At 33.6% G+C, this 27,539-nt stretch overlaps 1 protein-coding gene across 1 annotated transcript in view; it reads left to right on the top strand.

Annotated features, from left to right (window-relative positions):
* Positions 1-13,203: 13,203 nt before the first annotated feature.
* The window catches only part of LOC142337915 (neuronal acetylcholine receptor subunit alpha-5-like), a 33,815-nt gene continuing 19,479 nt past the window's right edge, over positions 13,204-27,539 (top strand). Inside the window, exons 1-4 of the mRNA XM_075387550.1 lie at positions 13,204-14,166; positions 22,084-22,244; positions 22,681-22,725; positions 25,061-25,170. Coding sequence (XP_075243665.1) covers positions 14,094-14,166; positions 22,084-22,244; positions 22,681-22,725; positions 25,061-25,170 — 389 coding nt within the window. The 5' untranslated portion in view covers positions 13,204-14,093. The remainder of the gene's footprint in view (positions 14,167-22,083; positions 22,245-22,680; positions 22,726-25,060; positions 25,171-27,539) is intronic.

Raw genomic sequence — 27,539 nt, 5'->3', positions numbered from 1 at the left:
ATATATATATATATATATATATATATATATATATATGTATATATATATATATATATATAAATATATATATATATATAAATATTTATATATATATATATATATATATATATATAATTACATAGAGAGAAAGAGCAATTTGGTTGACATAACTTTGTGGCCCGTAGCAAAACTAATGAGAGGCATTAATTTGTGATGAACTCAAATGATTGGGTTTATGGATTTTAGTTAGTAGGTTGATTGAAATGGTTCAAGCTAGTGTGGAACATTAATTAGTTTTGATAGAAACGCGTTCTTAGGATTGTTGAATACATCAATTATCTCTCTCTGGCTAATACATTTCCAGCTGATTTCTTTACATTCATTGTTTATTAATTCTTTTTTTTTGTAGCGATATCTTTAGAAAATGGAGAGAGAAAATATTACGTTTACAAAACAGTACACTTTCAACGACGAGAGGATCCACCAAACAAATATTTTGGAACTTTGATTGAGTGTCTGTTGGGCGCTATCCAGTCCCCAACCAGAAGCCAACGAGCGCCAAAAATGAAAGAAATCAGTGGTGCTTCAGGATAGGACTTCTCATTATGAAAATGGATAAGATAATTATAAATTGAATAGGATATGAACGTAAAAAAACTATTTGAAGATATCCGACAAGTGCTTAAGAAGTTCGACCTTGAACGTAGATAAGATCAAAGACTTTGAATTTTGACGATACTCAGGAAGAGATTTTAAGTGGCTCGATAATGATTGAGATTAGGTGAACATAAGCAATTGGGACAAAGTTTATTCCAGAGAAGTTTTTTGAAAACATTCCGTGATTTCGTTTAGAGTGAGGACTTGAACTGAACGAAGTAGTGGCAGTACGCAGGCAAGTAGATTGGGAAGTTTACCCCGACAGAAGCTGGAAGAAGAATTATCAAGACTTTCAGTAGAAGTTGAAGAAAAACTAGGAAGAACAGTCAGATTATTTAGAAAAAAACAGTGTCTGGAAAAATTGCAGGTTTTATATTATTCGGATTATTGTGAGGTGTTCATGTGAAAAGAAGAAGAATTGGGAATTTTTGACCTGTGAATTTGTTTTGTTGGGTTCATGATGAATTGGATTTTTTTGCCAGGAAGATTTGTAAATCTTAAAAGAAGTGCGGTGTCTGTGTTCGTTGAGAAACGTTGCAATTCTTTGACATAAGACTGTGAAGCCTTCCATTGAAGTACGAGGGTGTTTTTGAAATAAACTTGACAGAAAAAGAGGACAATGAGAAAGCATGTTGCCACTGAGCCTGTGGACAGAGTGAATTTACCGAGCAAACACCTGACATAAGAATTGAACGTGGAAGAAATATATTTGATAGCTGATATTGTGACTTCACTTATTGTGGAAAAAATTAGCAGAAACAACTTGTAAGCAACATCAAATATCAAAACCGAGTAAACGTTGGTCTACGATCTTTTGGCCGAAGTCTTTTGGCTTGGTAATGAAATTAGGTCTTGGAGAGAAGACTAAAAATTTAAGAAAGCAGTTTGAAAGAGTCTGACGAGCTTTCATGTTTTGAGAGAGTTGTTGATTCAAACATTAACTGAAACGATCAAAAATCAGTTTGCGAGTTTCTCTGAGAGAATTAACATTAAAACTTTTTCACTCAATTCATCGCGCTTAATCTTCAAGAATTCGTTGACACATCAAATTTAAAACTTTAAAAAATCTGCAAAAATATAGGCTTGTCAAAAAAATATTTTTTTGTCAAAATTATTTTAAAAAAGTGCAAATACATCGGACAAAATTGACGCCATCAGGTTGATGTTGAACCTGTCTGTTCCGTTTTTAAGCAAATGTCAGATTATTTGCGTAATTTTGCGCAAACTTTCAATTCTGTAAATTGGAGGAATAATTTTTTTTCGCATAAATTGGGCATAGCCTGTACAAAAAAGTTAGCCCCAGCAATTTTCTCAGTAATAAAAATGGAAATCGTTGTTGCCGATTATATAAATTACTTAAAGTCAAAAATATCCAAGATGAACCTCTTATAGTCAGTTTCTTTCAGGCTTTGTATGTCCTCAACAAGTACATTGTTGTTATCAGGCTTTTCTCTTAGCATTACATTGAATTTGATTTTTCTGGAAAAATTGTCTTGTTAACGTCTTCCTGTGGAAAAAACACGCCCGTTTTCTTAAATCTTTTTTGAGTTTAAAGTCATTAATGATAAATGAGCAACTCTTTCACTCGATTTTTTTCGAAAAACTTTTAAAGAATCTGTTATCACAAAAATTGGCAATTATTTAAAGAATGAGCTAGTTTTTTGCTCAATCTAATTTTTTGTATATTTGTTTTGAAATGTTCTAAAATGTCATAGGCATGAAGTTCTTCGGCCTGACGTGTAGAGCAATCAATTCGTGATTTTTCAAAAGAATTAAAATTTTTCTTCCCGAAAAATGTTTTGATTACTCTTTTATTGAGCATGCTGATTGGTTTTTAAGAATTAGCTACAGGAGATTCGTAAACCAATATTACCTTTTCAGTGAGAGGCTTTTCAGTGAGAGGTAAATTTTTAAAATTTTCAACAACTGATAATAGCTTCGCTCTGATTAAATCTTAAGTTTGTTGAAATAGGGCCTGTTATCAGAAATACTTCTTAAATATTTTATTGGTTTCGTTCGATTGTTAAGCTTATCTTTGATAGCTGGTTTATATTTGTTTCTTAACGTTTTTCTGCCACTGTTGAGTGTCAACTTTTAAGAAAATATTTTTAGATCTGATTGCTGCAGTGCTGCCACGCTATCTGTGGTACCGGGTGAAATTATTTTGTGTCATCAGCTTAGAGTTCTGAAGTAATTTAAGGCGTATTGGAGATCAGGAGTTCAGCCACGTAGATGATCAAAATCAGGGGACTCAATAACAAGCCCCATGGACCTGCACATTTTGTTCTCTTCTTCTGTGATGAGTTTTTAAAATTTTGTGTTCTGGTTGCTATTTTTTAAATCAGGCTAAATTAGCTCAGAAACGACTGAAACTTCATATTTGACATTTGGTGAGCAAAATTTTGTGGTTGACACTATCTTTTCAAATGTAAGTATGTACAATTTGTCAACTTTCGTGATTTAAACCAATTCACTTCACTTTGTTTCATTGTTTTTAACATTTTCATTGCTTTTGATGTACCCAACTTTGGATTAGGTCCTTACTGAATTTACGATGCAAAGTCCAGTTTCACTAAAATTGAAAAAAGCCTTTTGTTTCACTGACTTTAGAAATTGAACGGCCCAAATAAGTTTTTTGGAAGATCATATTTTTGTTATGCTACAATTAACTCCTTTTTTACTATACCATTTTTGGACTTTTAGTTTACGTAACAAAATTTTTGCTGGCGATAAACGTCAATTTTACAGACTCAGTTTAATTAGAGGTTCCGATGAAAACTGAGGTGACCTCTCTTGTCTGTTGAGTTACAAAGAAGACCTTGAATGAATGTCTATTTTCAAATTTAACAATCTCGACGTTATCCATTTTAATCTAAAGACACTCTCATAGAACATTTGTTTCCATTAAATTTCGCTCTAAACCTTTCAGCATCTAAGTTAAATTTTTGTACAAACAAATCTATTCGAGTTCTAATTTTTGTTTTGCAAGCTTTTACAAAATTATTGTTAAATAAAAGTCCGTTTTCGGATTTCTTTAGTAAATTGACACTTTGCTCCAAATGTGGTTATAAGCGGTACATTTTTTGCGATAGGTTTTTTTTTAAGGCTAGCGTAATGAAAAGTTACAAAATTTTGCGTCATTTTCCACGATATGATTAACTCATTTCCAGTGGCCTACATTTGTCCACGGCTGCAGTATCTAATAATTAATTTAGCGCGAACTAGACCGAAATGAAAGGAAGCGTAAGTGATTAACTTCAGTAATGCCCCTCAAGATACAAAATGTTGATTAAAATGAGGATACAATTAGTAGTTTTGCAATGCTCTTATCCCTTTTCATACGAACTGTGAGGTCTCTGAATTGGGTCTCAACTAATTGCTGAAAAATAGGGCAAAATAGTTTTTGACCGATCATCAAATGTTTGCAATGATAGATTTTCTGTAATTACAATTTCTTGTGGAAATGGGTAACGTTCAACCGTGGTTGATTCTGACGAATTTCATACTTTTTCCACAATTTAATGCCAATTATGTTCGCCATTTGAGCGACTAATTTTCATGGTGAAAAAGTCCACTCAAAATAAAAATGGTGAAATTTTTCCACTCGTTTCAACAAAACACTATTTTTAGTTTATCGGAAATTTGCCACGCAATGTATAAAAATATACAGTTTTCTTTTTCAGTGCTTTCGAAGAAAATATTTTAAAACGATGCTTCGTCTCACAATATAAACTTTAATTTTGACTAGAAAAGGCTAGGCTTAAAGCTTTTAAGGGTGTATCGGGTGCGCCAGATCTATTGGCACCTTCGAATGAACCTTATCTGCCTGAATGAAGAAAACTTTTTTGTACTTCTCAAATTTTAGTGGTTAATATTATCGTTGCGCTTTGGCATTTTTGATTATTACAATGTTTCCTTTGTTTTTGAATTTGTATAGGTAATGAGACTTTTATTTAGATACATCAGTATTGGAAGATTTGATTAAATTTTTGTCACGATTCTTAATGAACGTCCATTTTACGGTATGAAAAGATATTCTCATCTTCTCTTTGCGTCATGAAGAAAACTGCTTCAGTACTGTTTGTTTTTAAGATTACTATAAATTACACTGATTCAGTACTGAAACATAGAATGACCAGTCAACCACCGGTAACAACGACGCATGAAACAATATCCTTGGATGGTCGTCTGGCTGTGAAGATTTTGGAATCAAGCATCTATTATACGACTTCACCACAGCTATCTATCACTTTCATATGACCGGCTGTTTAAGATCGTCAACATAGAACTATCGCATGTATGTTATTCGCGTTCTAGTTAACGGAAATATGTCGTCTTACCATGCAAGCATTAGATTTAAGTCTATCAACCTCCTTAGAGCTCTTGGAACGTAAGAAGTCATTGTCAAGAAATCTTTGATGCGGCCTCTAGTTATTAACTTTATCTTCAAAGGTGTTCAGTATTGAAATATGGGCTCTACTTCTTTTCACCCCTATTCATTTAACCCCCTATCATTTAACCCCGATTTATTCACCCCTCTGTCATTTCACCCCTCTATCATTTCATCCCGCCAATTAGCAGTCAACATTAAAGGCATGTTTTGTCATTATTAAGTGGATAAATTAATCCCACGTTCGGTTGTGATAGTTTCATATCAAGTCCCACGGGCCACTGAGGCAATGCCAAATGATATTGCTAATTTAATAATCCTTATTTATAGAAAGATTAAAATCGGGGTGATAGAGGGGTTAAAAGATAGAGGGGTGAAATGATAGGGGGTTAAATGAACTGGGGTAAAAAAGCGGGACACCGAAATATGAACGCTTGATTAACTTGCTTGGTTAACTACTGTAGCAGTGAGTTAATAAATATAATTAGACACATATTAACGAGCATTATTTCGAGTACTCCCGGTTGATTTTTGACGATTACGCATCACCAATTTTAAAAGCTGATTGATGAACTAATTTAAAATATTGATAAATATCATTATTAGTTAATTTTTTTTCAAAAATCACTTATGAGTTAAATTATTTCAGATCGAAAAATTCTAAGTCGTCCTGCCCCTCGTGTTTCACTGAATATATGCCAGACTTGGCATCTCATTCGAGCATTAAAAAGACTTTTTTTGGAACCAATTTCCCAAGACAGGCGAGAACATAAGTTTCCAGTTCTTCTCGGATTCTCTGTAGTTTTCAGTCAACTGGCACAAGCAGTGTGAATTCCTGGGTACGCCATCAGGGTGATCCTAAGAGACGGCATTTTACAAAAGACACCTCATTAAAAGCGAGCTCGTATTTGATCTCATAAATGCTACCGAAAATTGAGGAGAGATTTGTTTGAAAGGTGTGTCACCCAATGAGCTGGGCAGGCAATTGAAGTTTATCCTTTGTTGTGTGTGGGTAAAACGCAATCAGTGGGCTGCTCAAAGAGTCTTTTATATCTTAGGAGTCATAAGACGCCTTGAAAACAAATATTTTTTAGAAGATCTCCAGAGCATTCCATAACATACCTATCTGCTGCTGGAGCGTGATACTTTGTTTGACTCAACTCAACGAGAAATGGTTATGATTTTTTGGTGCTGGGACAATAGATCGACAGAAAACAGGACGAAAGCCAAATTTGGGACAATTGATGGAAATTTATATTATTCAAGTGCCGTATTGGCCAATCAGATTTAAGCGCTCACATAGAATACAGCGCATAACATATTATGTCGTGATATTCTGTTCGGTTCTGAGGGCTTCATATCAAGTCTCAAGTTCAGCTAAGACATGGCCATGGCTCCCGAGTCACGACCAGATACGTCAATTGTATAACGGCGCGCAAAAACGGCTAAATTTCAGCCAATTAGTATAGAGATTATTTTTCGATGTTTTGTCCAATTTTTTCCGTTTTCAATCTATTGTCCTTTGGATCTATTGTCCGGTCACCAAATTTTTGACATGAACTGTTTGTTTTGTGATAGCTGTAGGAAATTATCAAAAAGCAAAACAAGTCTTTAGACTCGTGAAGTACCCGGAACGAGTTTCAAGAATTGATCTGTACTTTTCCAGTTAAATACAGGTCGACCAGACAAATCATTACTGATCACATCTTTTTTCAAAACTTAACACTTGCGAAGAGGAGCCAAGACTTGCTCAAGATTGTCAAGTCTTGGGCCAAGGCTTGACAAGCCTTGAGTCAAGTCTCGGCCAAGACTTGGCAAGTCTTGATTCAACTCTTGACCAGGACCTGAAAAGTTTTGATTAAGGCGCATTTGATAGGCGACGTAGAGTTCTACGACGTTTTATTCATCTATAAAGGATGCATTTCAAAATCAACAAAAATTCGATTTTATTTTTCTGAAAATTTTTTTAACTGACTAAGCTATATATCTGATTTGATTATATGAAAATTTAACGTGTGCCATATATTCATCGGAAATCATAAATTGGTAGGAAACCAATAAAACAATATGTTTTTCATAGGAGAGAAAATAGTGGTCATGATTGTCCATGTACAATAGATTGAAAAACAACATATAGAAAGCAAAAATTGGGACAATAGACTGAAGTTTAAATTATTCAAATGCCAATTTGGCCAATCGGATTTCAGCGCTCACATGAAATACGGCGCATATAATTTGTCGTGATATTTTATTCGGTTGTGATAGCTTCAAATCACGTTCCAAGTTCAGCTAAGTCATGGTCATGGCTGCCGAGTTTCAACCAGATACGTTCGTTTATTATACACCGAATCGCAAACAGGGTTAAATGTCAGTCAATGATTATAGAGAATAATTTTCAATCTATTGTAGCAGTTTTTCTGTTTTCAATCTTTTGTTTTTTTGTTCTGTTGTTCGTTTATTGATTTTTTTTTACATAAATTGTTTTGTATTGGGTTATTTGTAGGGGGTTATCAAAAATTAAAACAAGTCCTTAAACTCGTGAAGTACTTGGAACAAGCTTCAAGACTTGATCTGTACTTTTCCAGTAAAATACAGGTCTTGACCAGAAAAATCAACACTGATCACGTCTTTTTTCAACACTTATCACTTGCGAAGAGATGCCAAGACTTGCTCAAGATTGTCAAATCTAAGTCAAGTCTTTGGCCAAGGCTTCACAAGTGTTGAGTCAAGTCTCGGCCAAGTCTTGGCAAGTCTTGAATCAAGTCCTGACCAGGACTTGAAAAGTCTTGATTAATGCGCCTTTGATGAGCGAAATAGAGTTCTACCGCATTTTCCATCTATAATGGATGCGTTTCAAAATCAACAAAAATTCAATTATTTCTGAAAATATTTATTTATCTGAATTAGCTATACCTGAAATGATTATATGAAAATTTAAATTGTGCCTTATATTCATCGGGAATTATATATTGATAGGAAAGCAATAAAACAATGTGTTTTTCATAGGGCGGAAAATAGTGGCCATGACGGTTTCAGGACAATATATTGAAAAACAACAGATAGAAAGCGAAAATTGGGACAATAGACTGAAGTTTAGATTATTCAAATGCCAATTTGGCCAATCGGACTTCAGAGCTCACATGAAATACAGCGCATAACAAAATTTGTAGTGATATTTTGTTCTGTTGTGAAAGCTTCATATCAAGCCTCAAGTTCAGCTACGACATGGCCATGGCTCCCGAGTCACAATCAGATACGTTAAATGTATACCGGCTCTTGTATAAAATTATCAAAAGGCAAAACAAATCTTTAACTCGTAAAATAGCCGGAACAAGATTAAAGAAATGGTAAGTACTTCTTCAGAAAAATACATGTCTTGACCCGACAAATCGGTACTGATCACGTATTTTTTCAACTCTTAACACTCATGAAGAGGTGCCAAAACTTGCTCAAGTTTTTCAAGTCTTAGTCAAGTCGGTTTGACTAGCCTTGCGTCCAGTCTCGGCCACGACTTGACAAGTCTTGAGTCAATTCCTCAGCAAGACTTGAAAAGTCTTGATTATTGCGCACTTGATGAGCGAAGTAGAGTTTTGCAAAAGCTATATAAATTTTACCTAGCTATATCTGACTTGAGTATATGGAAACTTGAGATGCGCTACAAATTCATCGAAAACCCTATATTCATCGGAAACCAATAAACCAATATGTTTTTCATGGGCAGAAAATAATGAACATATCTGATACATAGACGATATCAATATGCAATTCAATCTCTATCAAGTGAATTTTGTGGAAGGCTTGTTTTTTCTTGTGCTTCCTATTTTAAGATCGGGTCAAAACTTGCTCAAGGCTTGTTATTTTGTGACTAAGACTTGCTCAAAGAACGGTCAAGTCTTGGATACTAATTCACTCAAAACTTTCTAAGGTATATGACTTGTGTGATACGGTGATATCATAGTTCTGAAAGTGCACTGATCTATTAGTTGTCCTTATTTCATTTAAGTTTAAGTATAATTTCCAAGTCATTGAGTTAGGTACGTTTTACCTCCGACTAAGAAGTCCAGTATTCAAATGTGTTCGCACTTCCCACTTTTCTTATTAATATCGGTTTTCATTCTTTCTTTAGTTAATCTTAAACTCAGTTGCTTGTCAATCTCTCCTGTATTGAATTGAGAACAGATTGTGGTGGAATGGAGTCGGCATTCCACATCATCAGAATAGAGTTCCATTTGAAACACTATTGCTCGGTAGAAATAAAGGCTGTTTTTGCAAGCTACACAAAATACAGAAGATTCACATCACGAATCCAACTTTACGGAGTAGACAAGCAATGGTCACTCAATAAGCATACCTCTACAGTCAGAGGTATCACATGGCGCAGTCAGCACCAAAAAAACAAGCCCTTCTAGGGATAGAAACTTTTTGGGAACGGCCAACACTGGAAAACCCTTTGAAATTGGAACGTTGGAGAATAATTCTGAATTTGGCGATACTCGCAAAAGAGGGCATTTCAATCGTTATACTACGAACGACACAGCCGGATAAAGTTAATTTTCCCCCTCAACCAACCTACGAAGAAGAAGTGGACAACAGCACAGCTCAAAGTGAGAGAGACCGCAAGATTCACAATGAACAACTTAAAATAGCATGGCTCAACAAATGCTACAAAATTGAGGCAGCGTAAATAATGTGCGGCGATAGATCGCGGGAGTTTTGTGATACAAAGCAGTCTCACTAGCATACCTCAGTCTTGTCACGGAGGGTCGTGGGATCTTTGGTTCTCAAGAACCAACGATACAGACTGACCAAATTTCGATGAAGGACCTTTGGGATAGTTTGGATAACGTCTTGACTCAGCAAAGAAACATAACATTCGACCGTTATACATTTCTAACACGAAAACAACTCAAAGGAAAGCCAGTCGAGAAGATTTACGGACGCCTTCGAGAACTCTCCCTAAACTGCAACTTTGGTAGCCATGAGGAATCCATCATTCGAGACGTATTCATTGCCAACATGCAAGACTGAGAAATACAGCGAGAACTACTTAAAGAAACGAGGACGGACAAGAAAGCGTTGGAAGTGGTAATAAACATGGAGATGCGTATTCAGAACTAGTTAAAAATATCGGGAACAGCTGCATATACTGTTTCAAATCAAATCGCAAACACTTCTATTAACAGTACTCTGAACTCCTGGGATTAACCTAAATCGACAACGAAGAATATCATGAATCCGACAATTTGTGGTTGCGCTTGTTCGGCCAGTCATCGTCAAAATTGTCCAGCACGTGGAAAGAACTGCAAACATTGTGGAATTGCAAACCATTTTGCAAAAGCCTGTCGAAAGTCGAAGATTCAAACACCTTCGATGACAACTGTGGAGCTGTCATCTCTGATAGAGACAACATCAGGGAAGTAAACATGCATATTCGATTCGGAAACACTGAGAAAAAATCATTAGTGGATTCGCAGAGCATTTGCAGCATCATAAACAAAAATCTGGCAAACTCGGTTGTATTGAATAGTCAAGAAAGCTACCGGGTACAGTCTCTGGAAAATCACGACCTCAAAACCTTCACCAATGTTCCAATCAACACTATTGGCGTAATCAATAGGTCGGTGAAATGCAACGATTGGGCGGCTAAAAATGTCAATGTCACGGTCGTTGAAGATGGCCACAGACCAATAATTAGGCGAGATCTGTTTCCACTCTTTCTGACGCAAGCTAAACAAGTCATAAACTTCAATCAATTTCAATGTTTAATCAAGAAATAAACAGCTCTTGACTTCCATGGCCTAATCTCTAGAATCAGTATATCATTAAAACACACAGTTAAACCAACATTTCGAAAATGTTTTACACCAACACATCAAAAAGTACGACGAATCCCTATTAAATTTCAACCATTAGTAAATGTAGAACTTGAAAAGTTATTAGACGAAAAGCAAATAACAAAGTTAAAGAGTTGGTGAGATTAAAAATTTGATGTCTGCATTTGTTATAACTGTGAAAAAAAGATAAAACAGTTAAATTAGCACTAGATTCCAAAATACTAAATAAATCAGTTCATACAAATAAATATCAAATGCCTAATATTGATAACCTAATTGACACGATACAACCAAATTTAAATACAAATGCCTCACATGAAACAGCTTATTTCTCATAATCGGATTTGAAGGACTTATACAGTGTATTAAAATTAGACCCGGAAACCTCCCTCCATTGCAACTTTAACATAGTTATCGGTGAAAGTACAGGCACATATCGATTCATTACTGGATTTTACTGTTTAACAGACATGCCGGCAGCATTCCAAAAAGTAATGGATTACACCTTAGTTGGACTAGATAATATACATTGTTTTTTAGACGACTTAATTGTTGTTAGTCGTGGCTCAAAGGAAGACCACTTAAAGTTCGTCTACAATTGTCCTAAAAAACTTGATGAAAAACTAGGTTTTCCAAGTTGGCATTATTTATTTCATTTTCTCGCTAGCGAATGCTCCCAACGATCCGATGGCGTTATCCGACTTTATCTAGTTTTTGTAGTTGACAACTGATGGTTGACTTCCCTCTCTTTATTCTTGTTCCTTTTGAGTTGTTATAAATTGCATTGAGGAAAGGTCACATCTGCTTTGAGGTGAAGTGCAAGCTAATTTTTTGGTTTCGATTTTAACTGAAGTATTTTGACTTTTTTAGTGTTTTTTAAAAAAGAATTAGATTTTGAGTTTAACAAGAATTGATGTTTTGTTGTTTTTGTTGGTTGTCCTGTCTTGTAGTTTTGTTAATAGTAGGCAACATCGGCTCTCCCATACGGTAGTAATTAATTCATTCATTGGTTTGCACTTAAGACAAATGACTCAATAACGAATTCTTTTCCACGATTATGTGCTTTTTTAAGAGTTTTCTTGCTCTTCCTCATTTGGTAGACATTTAAGTCATAAATATGAGGGGCGGTCGGAACATTATGTGCGAATGCACATTACCGAGCCTCTTTGTTATATTTAAATGAAACGTATGAATGACACGGACTGGGATTAGAAAGCTCTAGCACTGAAGTGTGGCCAAGGTACCATTTAGTTTCATCCAGATCAATGCAGCCCCAAATATACAAACTACAAAGTACTTTTTTCAAAAATTATATCTAATGATATCAAGTAGAAACAGCAATCAAAATCACCCCCAATCAATATTTTTTTCGTTTGAAGGCCAGTTCCATGCCAAAAAGGTAGCCTTTTCATTTGATTTAATCCAGACCATTGCCGGGATATTGAATGCGTTGAAATATAGGTCCAGACTCTCTGATTTTGAGCACAAGTTTCCCCTCAACGCAGAAAGGTCTGATCATAAAACACAGACTGAAATCATTTTATTTGCATATTTTCATCAATTTAAGTCAAAATCATAAATTGGGCTCGGATTGATAACTCACTTTTAATTATCTTTCAGTCTATGCCTTAAGACAGTTGTTTTTATATATTTATATCTTTGTTCACGTGGGGTATAAATACAAAATCGCTGGATCAGTTAGTCAATGGGTCAAGTTCGTATAAAACAATCTTATCAGAAATTTGGTTGGGGTTAAAGCAATCCAGGGTAATTTTATACGACGGCGGTCCAGATAACTAAACCCTCAGAGCCAGAACTTGATAGTTCCTAATTTGTGAGTTTTATTTCCGGGAAATTTTCTCTCTGGCACACAATTGAAATAGAAGTTTAGAATTAAAGTTTTGAGTTGCTAGAAGTTGCCGGCTGCTTAATTTTGAGACATTTCCCGGCGGGACATAGTTCTATTTATATTTCCCTTTCCTCGAAACGCATTTTGTGGAGTTCACTGTTTTGTTTGGGCTCGAATTGAGACGAAGCTACACAAAATGGCCGCATTTTATATGAACGAGTAGTGTTTATATGAGTTTAAATTTGTGTTTTCTCGCCGGTATTTAAATAAGTTTCTGGTCAGAAATGTGAACAAAACCGCGGACAGTTGTAAATATGGGAACTAAAATAGCAATATATGTTCATTACCCGCACCCCCCCCCCTCCCCCAACTAAACCCTCGAGAAGAAACCCAGTTTAAACGTTTAAACTTCTCTTTCTATATATCTATCTTCTAAATGGCCGCAGCTTTAAAGTACTCTTAGAAAGTTACTAAGTACGAATAACCATAAAGTTCTCTTACCTCTCTCAATTTCGCAAGGGTAAAACCAAAACCATTACTATGCCAATTTTAACATAACCATTACTTACTTGTAGAGCAAAAGTATTTATTATTAACTATTACTAACTTTTACTAGTAATAGTTATCTGGTTGTCAATTGGTATAAAAATGTACCATTTCAGATCCGCCGCGCCTGTTTCGAAATATAAACGTGACATTCTCAAAATCTAATGATAAAATGCAACCATGGTATTTTTATATTTGTGATAGTAAGTAGTAGTTTTGAAGTAAACTTCTGTTTTATTTTGGGTATTTCTGATTATATTTTCTTCGGTTTTAATAGTCAACATTTGGAACGATCTTGACTCTTATTACCGAAAATTGCCGCAAGAAAATTTTAAATAACATTTCTCAGAGCGGTTGGCGATGTTTATAATTCAAATCTTTCAATTTAGACCAAATCGCTGAAAAAAAAATGAAGAAAAAGGCGTTGATTGTAGCTGCCCAATTCAAATTACACAAAATCAAACATAAATTTGGGTAAAAAATAATGCCATTAACATAAAAAAACACTTTTAATTTACCTTACAATTTTTATTTATCATTTTTCTGTTTTGCATTTATCAAAGGAACTATAACTACTCTTCATTTTATGGTCAACAGAATTCAGTCGAGTTTGAGGACAAAATACAATTAATTGTCCGAATTACAAATTTAATACTGATTTTGACTGCCATTCATCAACTGGTGTTTGTTCAACAGCTTAATTCACAAAAATGACTCAAAAGTTAATCTTCGTAAAGTTAAATTACAAACTATTCTTCGATCGTTCAGCAGAAAATTAGACATGAACTTCAGTAAATTGTTCTAAATTAATATACGCGAAACGCGCCAGAACCAAATTATGTTAATTCAAATAGTTAGATGGTTATGTTACTTTACTATTACTATTCTCTTGTTAGCTGTTATCGACACAGGTAAGCAAACAAGCAGATATTAAAGCAGATAACATTAAAATTTTAATTACCGTTTCTCAAATGCTTATTGATTAAATTAAAAAACTTTTCAATATTAAAAATTTAGATTAAATTAAAAAAAACATGTACCACCTTATCAAGTGCCTACTGGTGCCACTACTAAATGTGAATTTTGTATTGTTCATCTTATTGGCGCTTTCATACCATTCTTGTATTTTGGGTAAAAACTGGAAAACTTTGTGGTTTACTTATGATATTAATTATTATTGATTTTTTTCTGTTTTTTTTTTGTAATGCTGAAACTATGTGTTCTCACCTTGTGCGAAGTTTTTATCTCCTAATTATAGATAACTTGGGCAAAAAAAAGATTTGGAACAATAACAGGCTGTATTGTAAAAATTTTAAAAGACAAAAGTTAATCTTAAAAAACGCCGGCAACAAAAATTCCATCTTAAAAGGGCGTGCAAGAAAATCAATATTTTGCGAGATCTAACAAAAAATTCAGTTTCTAAAATGTTCATTTTGTGGGATGCTGCTAGATTTTGGAAGAAAGTATTGCTGATATGACTGAAGAAAGTATTTTGAAGAAAACTGATGATCCTGCACGATTCTGTTATATAACCTTTATCTCGAATAAATAGATTCGCAATCTATATTTTTTTACATTTTATCTTGTAATCGAATTTCTTTCTCGTTTTCCTTGAACTCAATTGAAAATCTAAATTTTAATAGGCACCATGGTATGGAGATGTACAATTCTACCATTTGACCTCTTAGTCGGCAATTAGCGATGCAAGGGAGTTTTATGGAGCTGACCATTAAATAGTTTTTTTGACGTCTGTCTAATTGACAAGTTGTTAAATGATGCTCTAATTTAGGTACTGCAGGCGTAGAATATCAGAACGCGGATAAAAATTGTTGTGGGTAAGCGTAACAATTTAAAGCACAAAATATTGGTCAGAGAAAAAACAGTAACAAAATACATAAAATTTTATACTTTTAAAAAGGATTTTTTAAATTATACCAAAAGGTTTTCAATCTTTAATGTAATTTAATACGACACTGATCAATTTTTTGTTACAGAATTTATAATTTTGATATAAAAACATGGGTCGAGACAAACTCTGAAAATTTCAAGTAAAATTTTTTGAGCAAAAATTGTGTTCTGCACGAGTGCCACAAGAACTGACACTAAACATGCGGCAATCCAATTGCTTGTTTTTGCTGTCCAATTCTATTTTGTGTAATTTTTTAGCAAATGTACTGATTCAATTTCTAGGCCAAACAAAAAAAATTTGCGCCGAACTTCAATTTTCCAATCTGTTCTCTGAACTCTACAGAACAATTGATTCGAAAAAAATGCGCTATTCGTGGTTTTTTCTCTGATTTTACTTTAGCGGAATCGTCCGCTACGCAAACAAGTTTTTCAATTTTTTTGCGTGATCAAAATATTTTTGAATCTTTGACGTTTGTGCCCCCAGTATGTTACGCAACCTCAGTTACAGGGCACGTGCCTTTACACACTAAATCACTATGTAAAATATGGCGCAGGCGTCCCTGGGCGTAATTCATGAAAGGTTTTGGTAAAATTATTCGAGCAAAGTCTTCGTTCTGCACGAGTGCTTCAGGAAATTTTCTGAAACTAAGCATGCGGCAATCTAATTGCTTGCTTTTGCTGTCCGATCCTATTTTTTGTATTTCCTAGCAAGTGTACTGATACAATTTCCAGACGAAACAAACAAAATTCGTGTCTTACTTTAATTTTCTAATCTGTGATCTGAACTCTACAGAACAATTGATTCAAAAGAATTGCTCTTTATGATTTTTTCTGTGATTATACCTGAGCAGAATCGTCCGCTACGCAAACAAGTTTTTCTATTTATATGCGTGATCAAAATATTTTTTAATCTTTGCCGTTTGTGCCCCCAGTATGTTACGCATCCTCAGTTACAGGGCACGTGCCTTTACACACTAAATCACTATGTAAAATATGGCACATGCGTCAGGGGGCTTAATTAATATGCACCCGCACAAACGGAAAAGACGCTTTTCTTACAAACCCTTAGTTTTGATATTTTGAGAATCTCAATGATCACTTAATGTTCGCTTGGTTCCTGCGAAAAAAATGAGAACAGCAGGCTCGCTCACGAAATAATTTTAAAGTAATAGTGGAGGATTGTATTCCGTAAAATAAAAATTTAATTCAGATTTTATTTGATGCTTCGTAATTGTGAAAAAAATTCAAACTTTTATTACAATTTTAACTTTATTTTCGACACTAACGTTTAAACAAAGCGGCTCGGTAATGTGCGATGGCACATCAGGTTCCAACCCCGCCCTTCCACAATTTTGGCATAATTGTCTACCAAATGAGGAACAGATAGAAAATCCCAAAAATTAGTTTTTGGGAATACCAAAAAACCCAAAAAAAGCCCAAGTTTTTTCTTCAAAAAATTGTGTATCAACGATAAGATAGCCTCCAAAGCAAATAACTCAGTGGAGTAAAAATTGAAGCGTTAGATTGCTCTGATATGCCAATATTAAGAAAGCGAGTCAAGATGAACAGCAAAATCAAACAACAACAACAACAAACATTAATTACATCAAAAACTTTATGTCCGTTTTAAAAAACCAAATTTAATAACAAAGTCAACATACCGTCAGATAAACCTAAAACTAAACAAAATCACTTATAGATCACCAAAAAAGATATTGACCAGTCCATAAAAAATTTGGTAACAATCAGACAAAAAAGAACAAAAATAGTAAAGTTAAAAAATTCGCTTTTTTAAAACAATTAACTTCAAAGTAATGAAAACCACTCGAAATCAAGTAAAACATGCCAAAGGTTTACGATTACTAAAGTTTCTATAGAAGGGCATTAGAACCTGTCCTTCTAATTTTTTTAAGCGGCTAAAAAGAACAACAAAAAAACGACAAAGAAAAACTCAAGTGAACTTTAACAGAAAACGCTGTCAAAACCGTCAAGCCATGTTTTGACCCTCAAAACTTAATCGATTGCGCCTTCTTCAAACTTCGATAATGCAATATCTGGCCATTTTGTTAAAGAGACTAGGTAAAAAGCAGACAAAAGAGAAAAGGGCAAAAAAATGTAATAATTTTGATTTTTTTTTCGAAACAAAGTTATATCCAAAGTCATGAAAGACAATAATTATAAAATGAAATATTTAAATAGGGTCATTCATTCATTCAAAGGAATCCTTTGAGACCTGCAATTAACCTGAACATGTCTTGCGTCTACAAAAAGAACGTCAAATATGACAAATTAATTTTTTTTCTTTGTGAAAAATCGGTGTCGAAGTCAGTAGGGTCATAACACATTCTTTTGAAAAGTAGATTTTAGGGACATCAATCTCTTTTGACACTTTCCTTTGATACCCATGATGTCATATTTGACCTGTAATTAACGAGATTAGGCAAAAAAACAGAAAAATAAAAAGAACAAACTTGCGCAGTTAAAAAGAGAAAAGGGCAAAAGTATGTAATAATTTTGATTTTTTTTTCGAAACAAAATTATATCCAAAGTCATGAAAGAATCTAATTATGAACTGAAATATTTAAATAGGGTCATTCATTCATTCAAAGGAATTCTTTGAGACCTGCAATTAACCAGAATATGTCTTGCGTCTACAAAAAGAACGTCAAATATGACAAATTAATTTATTTTCTTTGTGAAAAATCGGTGTCGAAGTCAGTAGGGTCATAACGCATTCTTTTGAAAAGTAGATTTTAGGGACATCAATCCCTTTTGACACTTTCCTTTGATACCCAGAATGTCATATTTGACCTGTAATTAACGAGATTAGGCAAAAAAAAGAAAAATAAAAAGAACAAACTTGCGCAGTTAAAAAATTTTTTTTTTTGGAAAACGATTGTTTTCAAAGTCATGAAAGCCATCAGCTATCTGCTAATATCAGAATATCAGCTCATCTTTTCTTCCATGAAAAGCCAGTCAAACCTATCGCTATACAGGAAATTTCATACGACCGAAACGACAAAGTAAAAATGACAGTTAAAGACACGAATAAAAAAATCAAATAATTTCTTTAACAAATAAGTGTCGAGGCCGTTAAAACGATAATCTGTATCTTTCAGGATGTTAATATGTTCAATTGCGCTTTACTTTCAACGCCAATAATCTGATATGAGAACTGCCAAAAATGTGATAACAAAATGACTAGAAATCTTGAAAGACTGGCAAATATCTAAAAACAAAAAAATCTAAAATCTTGTAGTATCAAGGCCAGAAAACAATAACTTCAGGTTTAAAACCGCAATCGAAACTAAATTTTAAATCAGTAGAATGAAGAAGCGTTCCTTTTTTGCTGACACTAAGCTACAAGTTGAACAAATAAAAAAAATAGAGGAAAAGTTCATTAAGCCAAAATTTATTTAAAAATCAATTATTTTTAAAAGTCGAAACGATCATTAACTTTCAAGTAAAAAACTAAATGCATTACCTTGGAGCTGCTTAGGAAGCCAATTGTACCTATCAATCCTGAGCTTTGATTTGATGTGTTCTGTGCTTCATTATTGAAATAAAAGTCTTTTTTAAAAAAAAAAAAGACAGACTGGTTACAATCCGAATTCTTATTGGAGTGTAAGAGTCTAAGATTGGCCCAAAACTAGCCCTGCTAAAATTTAGCGTCCATTAGGAACAATTGATTTTTCGAATGTTGTAGATATAGTATTTTTTTGTTGAAAACTCAAAAATAATTTCTGGATTTTTAATAATCAACGAGTAAAGTTAGCAAAAAACGGCAAAGTGTTAAATTCAGAGCATTCTCAGTGGAAGTTGAAGTAGGACTATGTCCCTCCCTTCTGAGTCTATAAAGATTGAGTTAGTGTTCTTTGGGGTTGTACTGCCGGCAAATTTAATCAAAGTGGACTAAAGTGGCTTATTTCGTGTTGTTTTGATGAAAAAGGCTGAATTTTGAAACATTTATCCAGATTTTTTTACCAAAAAAATTAAATCAGAATAATCAACAATGCTTGTTTGTCTTTAAAAATAAAATCAACGACACTATTATTATAAATTTTTACCAAATTTTAGCAAAATTGAGCAAAATTTGGGCAAAAATTTCGGAAAATGTGAATAAAAACAACGTGAATTCACTCTACTTTTCTCAGAAACTTAAACATCGATAACTCCCTGTAGAAAACGAAAATTAAAAAAATCTTTTTAATTCCATATTCTACGCTGGGTGAGCTTTCCTATGATACCAGTCTCAACTCTCTACGATGAATGTATCGATCGGCGAAAATTGACTGAACAAAAAAAACCCATTTGAAAATGTTAAATGAGATTCAGGAATTAAGATAATTTTCGTGAATAATCGTTGTAAAAGTCAATTTTTTTATGATGGAATATTCAGGAAGCTTGTTTTACTGTTTTCTGACAAAGTAAGGGGCTGCTTAGAAGAGAACCGACTACAGAGAAAATCACAAAATTTGCTTAATAATATTCCTCGATAGCTGTTCCTCGCTGACTTTTTGGTTCTCTACTCTAATCTCGCTTAGACGATTTTTCAAATCAGCTTCTGTGAAGTCTGTTACACGCTTTTTATGAAATTTATTGAGTTCAAAAAACTTGAGATTTGATTACAAAATCAATAGTTTTCTATGTTACGACAAGTATTGATAATAGTCAAATTTTATCCTGAAAATTTTTAGAGGCTTTTTGAACGCACTTTTTAGTTCGTATCCCCAATAAAATGGGGATTAGGATCTTTATAGCAGTCCTACTTCTTTGTAACGCTAATTTTGGGCAACGAAAGTTTTGTCAAATGGTCAAATGACATAAAAGTGGTATCAGTGAAATCACCGACCGTCAATGAGATAAAGTTAATTTTTTTTAGATTCGCTAGATTATTTTGAGACTTAAACTTTTAAAGAATTTTTCTCGCCTTTTTACGTTCTTTGTTTGCTCATATGCCCTAAATATTTGTAAAGAATTAAATCACTTTGCATGTATAGAATAATATTTATAGAAAATTTCTTTTTTCAACCTATTTTTTCTTTTTCTAAATGATCACCTTTAAACTGTAATGAACTCCACATTTTTCATTTCCATAATTAGAAGTTAAAAAACTTTATTTTATTTCTATTTGGGATATGGGGAGCGTAGCTCTTTTTATAAATAAATTTTTTGGCAGGTCAATGTCTTTAATAGACGTATAAATTTTTTATCATAGTAAAGTACGCAATTAAATGAATCAATTGGGAATTATTTTTCATTTTTTTCTTGAGCGAATTTAATTTTGACCTTCCGGGTTTTCATCAAATTTTACTCTCCAAAATACCCCGCAGAGCTGAAATAGGATAAAAATATATCAGCAAAAAACCCTTAGATATATTTTTTCTTTTACAATTTGTATAAAAAAAATTTCAAGAGGAATATAGAGCATAAACTAAAAAAGGTAAAAATTAAAATTAAAATATTAATATCTGGAATTATATAAAACGAAAAATTCCGTCGGTATAATGAAGAAACGTCCTTGTTCAGTATAATGAAGACTAGAATTGTGGCCTTCATTATACTGAACTGAAAAGTTGGCAACACAGCCAAAAAATTAGTGATAAATTGGATTGCAAATTTTGTTTTATAAAATTTTATATCTTTTTGCAAGAATTTTTAGATTAGTTTATAAACTGTTAGTAATTAATACATTAACAATTAATACATTATTTCGAAAATTATTTGCAAAATTTTGAAATATTTTACAGTTTGAAAAACATTTTTCTTCGCGCAAAAAGAGGGAAAAATTTATGCTGTACTAAATAAGTCAACCAATTACACGAAAACTAAATTATCAAATTGAAAAAATTACTACACGTTTTAAGACACCGTTATCATGATATTGTAAAATTTTACTCGAGAACACAAGTACAATCGGGTATTATCAACACCTAGACATAAAAACCGGGAATTTGTTAAACATTGCAAAGAAAAAATTACTCCAAATTTATAAATCACGCATTTTTAAGACTTACCGATTACCAGTAACACGAAAACAAGCTAAGTAGAAATAAATACCCTTTGTATTAAGAATGGAGCACTTTTTTCGAATTTTTTGAAATAAAGAACAAAAACAGCAAACCATATAATTGCAACGATATCAAATAAGTACTTTCAAACGAAAATTAAAAAATCTTTAACTTTGCACTAGTATAAGCAAACAAAATCAAGTAACATGAAGATTCATTTAAAGATACCTATTAACTTGTACGCAAGCTTTGAAACGGGATTTTTGGCTTTTTAAGTTATAAGAAATAAAAAAGGCTGCCATCTTTTTTTAAGAAAAAAGACGATTTGTAGAATCGGTACATTTCAGCGCTTTTCTGACAAAGTTTTCAGAATGTTTTTCAACCCACATAGCTTCACATTGATATTTCCAAGTCATAGAGCTTTTAAGTGAATTAAAAACAAACTTTTTTAAAATGCTCAAAATCGTTCCATAAAAAATTTCTAGTAATTTCTTGAAATATAAAATTATATATAAATTATCACCCCAATACTATCTCCCCAAACGTTACGCAACCCTTGTAATGAATGTGGGTTTCAATAATAATATAAAGAATTGATATCGGATTAATATCATAGAGAGGTGAATGATTAGTGGGTGAAAAAGTGGTGAAATTAATAAAGAAAAAGGCGTGAAATTAAAAGCGGTGAAAAGTCGGGACACCAAATTTACATTTTTGTGATTTTTTCCGTTTGTGCCCCCCAGAAAGTTAAGCAACCCCCAGTTACAGAGCCCGTGCCATTACATAGTAAATCATTATGTAAAAATATGGCATGTGCGTCTGGGGGTGCAAATAATATGCGCCCACTAAGCTGGGGGGGGGGGGGGGGGGGGGGGGCAAAAATGGAAAAGATCCATTTTTGTTTCACAGATGCTGCTGGTGGTGTGAACAAGTCAAAGGCTCAATTGACCTCTGATAAACTGTACAGTGACTTAGCAGATGGGTATAACAAGTACTACAGACCCCTTCGCAACCAACGGAGGTCACTCGAGGTCACTTATGGCTTCGCTCTCAACCAGCTCATTGAAGTGGTCAGTTTGCTAAAAAACGATCTTAAATTTGAGTTTTAATCCTATTGTTGTACATTATTTTGTGCTTTTTATTGGAATAATTGGGAAAATCAGTAGTCAAATTTGCGTTCATTTCGGTCTGGACATATCGACTTTGGGTCTGGGACCTCAACCTGGGCAGAGATTTATTGGTAACAGAAGTTAATTGGCAATTACGAGAAAGGAAATGATGGAGAAATTAATTTTTGTTTTATTTTTATTCCCAAATTATTCTTCAAGACAAAACAGATAACCTAATAGTTGAAGTAAATTCTTGCAAAAATTTAGCTGGCTATTCACAGATTATCCGAGCCGACATGTTGATTTAAGTAAAAATTTATCTATATATTGTTGGGCGTTTATTGTCGTGAATGTTCTAGCTTTTGTGTGATTGTTTGTTTGTTTGTTTTTGTTTCAGGACGTGAAGCATGAAAAGATAGCCGTTTTGATCTGGCAAAGAAGTGTAAGTAATCACTTTATCACCAATTGTAAGACTTCCGATTTTGGTCGTTTAGAGTTATAAGTACTTTGAAATGAGGCCGAGTGAAAACATTACCGGACGGTGAAATAATAATATATGACAGTGAATAAAAGAATATGTCTAAATGTACGTAATTTTTGTTTTCCGATTTCACCTTCCATCATTATTTGATAGTTGATTTAATATTGAACAGTATAATTGGACAATTCTACTTCAATTCTAAAATTCTGGATCCATCAAACCTACATTAGCACATCTCTCTCTCTCAAATTTCATTTTGTAAAATAATCAAGCTCTTTTATAGTTAGGAATTATCTGATTATTGTGTTTCAAACATTTTAGTACGACCGAAGAGCCATTAGTTTGAAGAACTAAAGTATCTAACCACTATTTAGCCTGGGGGTAGATTGAAGAAATAGAGAAAAAAATTAGTATTGAAAATAATTAAAAAGCCCCGAAAACGGAAAGAGGAGAAATCGGCACATAAAACTAATACGAAACTAAAATAAAACTATTCCGGACCCTATCTAAACAGTTAACTAAAAATTAGCTAAAAATCTAACAGTTAGCTAAAAGATAAGAAAGTGACAAGAGTGGTGCTTTTCATCAGGTTTTCCTAATGTTGGAAAATCAGGTTTTCCTAATGTTGAATTTTAATACCATTAAAGCTGCTGTTACAACAATAAAATAAACAAAAATATTGATGACAGCAATAAAATGACATATGTCCTCTTCGTAAATGGTGAATACAAGAGATTTAAAAAGATGATAGTTTTAAATTTTTTAAAATCATTTAGTAGAATTGTCTAAAGGAGTTAGCATTGAAACGTGTAATGTGTCATTCCCAGAAACAGGGGAACAGTTTCATTTAAAAAAATTGCAAATTTGCTCAATGGAGCAAAAGTGCTTTGTGCTTGGGCTTAATTTGATCCAATTTTTCCAACATAAAAACATATCCAATGTAGTTTTGATTAGACCTTTCCTGTTTTTGTTCCCCAGTCTTATGTGGCTTTTCTGATTGCACCCCCAATAGTGAGTTTCATTTTTAACCGCGCTGGTGGGTATAAGTGAACTATTTTCTCTGAGCAAGCATTCTTTTAATTAGACAATTGCCGAGAACAATAGGTTTTTGGCATGTGCAGATAAACTAAAAGCCTTTTCATATATTTCGTCCCTGATTGTTTTTTACAAAATTATCCTGAAATGCCAGGACAAATTTGTGATGTCGACCATCACGATCTATTCCGACTGCTGGGCCGCTTATAAAGCACTCGATGGCCACCGAAATTACTCGCAAGCTGACGTTGATCTTTCAAACCAGCTCAAAAACCCAAATACCTGGGTCTATTCGAAATCGAACGGCTGTTTAAGTTGAGAAGCCAAGCTAGAAAACAAATGGATGTATGAAACAAACCGGTATATGACGAAAAACTATATATGAGCGCTCAATTGGAGGCATAATAATAAGGAGAAAAAACTCGACCCTAAATTGTTAATTTCCGTTTTTTTAACGGGCCGGGGGTACCAACGGATTTAGTTATGCAAAAATATTAAAAAAACATCATTTTAGTTCATTTTATCTTTCAAGCAAACGAAACTATATCGCAAGATACGCATCCGGGGGTTCTGATTGCGTCGAAAAAAAACTAACATCATGAAGTTGGCCAAGTTACAGAATGACAGGATTCTCCCGGAGGATGGGGGCAGAGCAAATCAGCGCTGTATCAGTCTAGAGACATTCTGTTTTTTCTCGATGGCCAGTAATCTGTTCATGTCCCATTTTACGCCGGCTAGTCTTCACTTTTGAGTGAAATTTACTGCATGAAAAATAATATGTGCAGCCTAACCCCCGCCAACATGGTTTGCGTTATATGCGATTTGAACTTCCGCGTGGGTACTTGTAACATTTAACTTGCGTAGCAATTCGTAACCCCTTAAGCTAAATGCGCTTTCGGTAATTGCCTACAAACTAGCATAAGTAAAAAGAGTGTGTATACTACCAAAGTAATTACCAGTTATAAGCTATAGGAGTATGAAATTATTCTGCTCAGACTTAATTTTGGGGTGTGAGTTATTTTCAGACTATACAGGATAGATCTAGCCTGAGCGAACTCTATGGCCTCAATAAAATCATAATGAAGAAAAACTGCTCATAATGTAACTTAACATTTTCTGGAGATGCAATGTTTCAGAACTGAAATAAGTTCTTACTCTTGAAATATGCTGGTTCAGCGCTGAAATGCTCTGAGACTCAAGTCCGGGTTGTTTACAGCATGCAGTGTTATCATGACAATATTTCTGTTTGTGTTATTTTTAGTCGTGGGTGGATGAGTTCCTGACTTGGGAGCCAGAGGAGTACGATGGGATTGAGGTACTCAGGTACGACCCAGTTGAAGTATGGCTCCCTGACGTCATCATACAGAACAGGTTTTTCTTTTTTCTCAAAATTATCTTTTATAATTGGTCAATATGTCAGAATATTTTTGTTGAAATCGGTCTAACAATCAATATTCGTTATATCGTTATATGGTTATAACAGGATATCTTGAACAGTTATTTTTTGACTTTTATCCTTAAACTTAAGAAGCAGAAAGTTACTATAATAGAAAGTTGCTCTTGTTTGTCAACGAGAGTGTGTGTCTTAACATGATAAGAGCAGGCCGTTGAATTGTTGCTTTTACAATTTCTAAAAGCGATCGAATATTTACTTTTGGTATTTGGTATCTTCATCTTTTCCTCCTAATTCGTATTTAGTTTTTGCCTTAAATTTTTTTCACTAACATGACAAAATTTACTTGTTTTAGTGCTATTAATAAGAAAGACGTGACGTCATTTTTCACTAAACCACTCTCAGGAAGTGAGTGTGTTTTGAAAGTCCTATAAAAACCTATTTTAGTGAGACATTACTTTGTACGACAGAAGGAGAGCTTTCAGGAATCAAAGAATTTCTCTAGTTTGCAGTCTTTTGCTTTCTATTTGTGTAGTTGTGCTAGAATATAATTGATTTAATGTTAATTGATTGATTTTAAATCTCTTTGACAATAAAGGGGGATTTGTTTCCGTGGGTTTTTACTACCTAATTTTGGGTGGGGATATTTTCCGTGGTTTTTTATCCGAAACCGAAAAATACTGTTTGTCTTTTAGCATGTTCAATATTTCAAATCTAAATAGGCTACCGTAATTTTGACTCTGACGTCAACCTTTCATTAAATTCGTTGTTTTTTGTTATTTCTCAAACTAGATTTGTTTTCCTCTGCCTTGCAATGAAATTCAATTTTGCAGAAGAATATCAAAAAATTGTAAAATGTAGTAGACCCAAACAGGAGCCACGTTTTCTGATAAGACCACTGCACATACTATGAAAGTGATCATGTGAATTATGAGTTGTTTCTTTATACAAATTTTTGCGTTTGATGAACGCCCGTTCTAGAGAAAAATCAGGTCTGAGTTTTGTGCGTCAATGATCACTTTCTTCTGGCGTCTGAGCCTGTGAAGCGAGGAAGGTCATAAGTAAAGTATTGCGAACCAATTGTGTCGCTTTTTTTCAAAAAAATGTTTTGTTTTGATACCGATGTTCATTTTCGATTTTATAATATTGAATTTGACATTCGGCACAGAGTTTTTGCACTTTGTGTTCAATGTTTTAGATAGAAGAGAAGAAAGCAAATACCATTTTCTATTTATAAATTTGGTATTACTGTCTACTAGTAGGCATTCGGGGAAAAGAGATCTTGTGCAAAATTGCACTGAGTTGTAAAAAACGACTCCCTCTGTTTGTGCTCGTAATTTTAATTACCTTTCTGAACAAAACATACGTGAGAGAGTTTGACTCGATTAAAATTTCAACAGTGAGAAAAGCAGTGACTCAAAACACGAGTGAAAATGGGAAATCTGATTACCTATGTCTCCGTAAATACAGCGTGAAAAGTTTAATATGAGATAGACATTCGAATAGTTGCAAAATAAGCGCAGTTTTTTTAATTTCTCGTTTTAAGTTCAATTATTTTTTTATGACTCTTCGTTTTTACGTGAGAATTGTAAAGCTTAAAAATTAAATGGTTTTAATTACTGAACTTTTCTGAAGTTTGTGGTACAATGAAATTTTTTTTTGACAATGTTGCCGTTTTCAAGGAAGCGAGAAATTGAGGCGACATACCTTTTTTTTCTAAACGAGCAGAGGTTTTTTAATAGCTAATGTGCGGCGCTGATTTAAATGTTTCACTGGGATATATTTGTCATATAAAGGCTGCTTTGAAGTTGTTTGAATTTTTCTGGTACTTATAATTAGTTTCACTCTATTTTTGATGTTTTTTCAACCATTTATCGTGTTGGTACGCTACTTTTGAAATTTTGTTTTAAATTCTGTTTTATGGTATGAGTTGGGATTTGAATAGACGTATGTTGCTTTTATATTTTATCATCTAAAAACTGATTACTTTTTTGTAGGTATTTTTTGTCAAATTCTTGCAGTTTTTCTTTTTTTCCTTGAATGTTAGAGAAGTTTGCCATCCTATTACAACTTGTCTGATATTGTGGGCGTAATTCAGTTTTCCTAATTGCATGAGACAATGTTTTTGTGGTCTGTGTACTTGTTTTTTTTTTAAAATTTGACTATATCTAAATTTTTATTTCAAGTTTGTGTTTTGCGCTTTTATTTGAGCCAATGTTGTTGTTTGTTTGCTTGAGTTACTCTTGTAGATACTATCCATTTCTAGAAAACTCTTCTACAGAGTTCGTTCACAGAACTCCTCGGGCTATGCTGTTTTTTTAAAAAGATTTAAAGCGGTTCTAGCAGC

The sequence above is a fragment of the Convolutriloba macropyga genome, chromosome 4 (assembly GCF_964194025.1).
Source record: "Convolutriloba macropyga chromosome 4, txConMacr16.3, whole genome shotgun sequence".
NCBI classification, from domain to species: Eukaryota; Metazoa; Xenacoelomorpha; order Acoela; family Convolutidae; genus Convolutriloba; species Convolutriloba macropyga.
The sequence above is the reverse complement of the archived record's forward strand: the minus strand, read 5'-3'. Positions and strand labels throughout refer to the sequence as shown.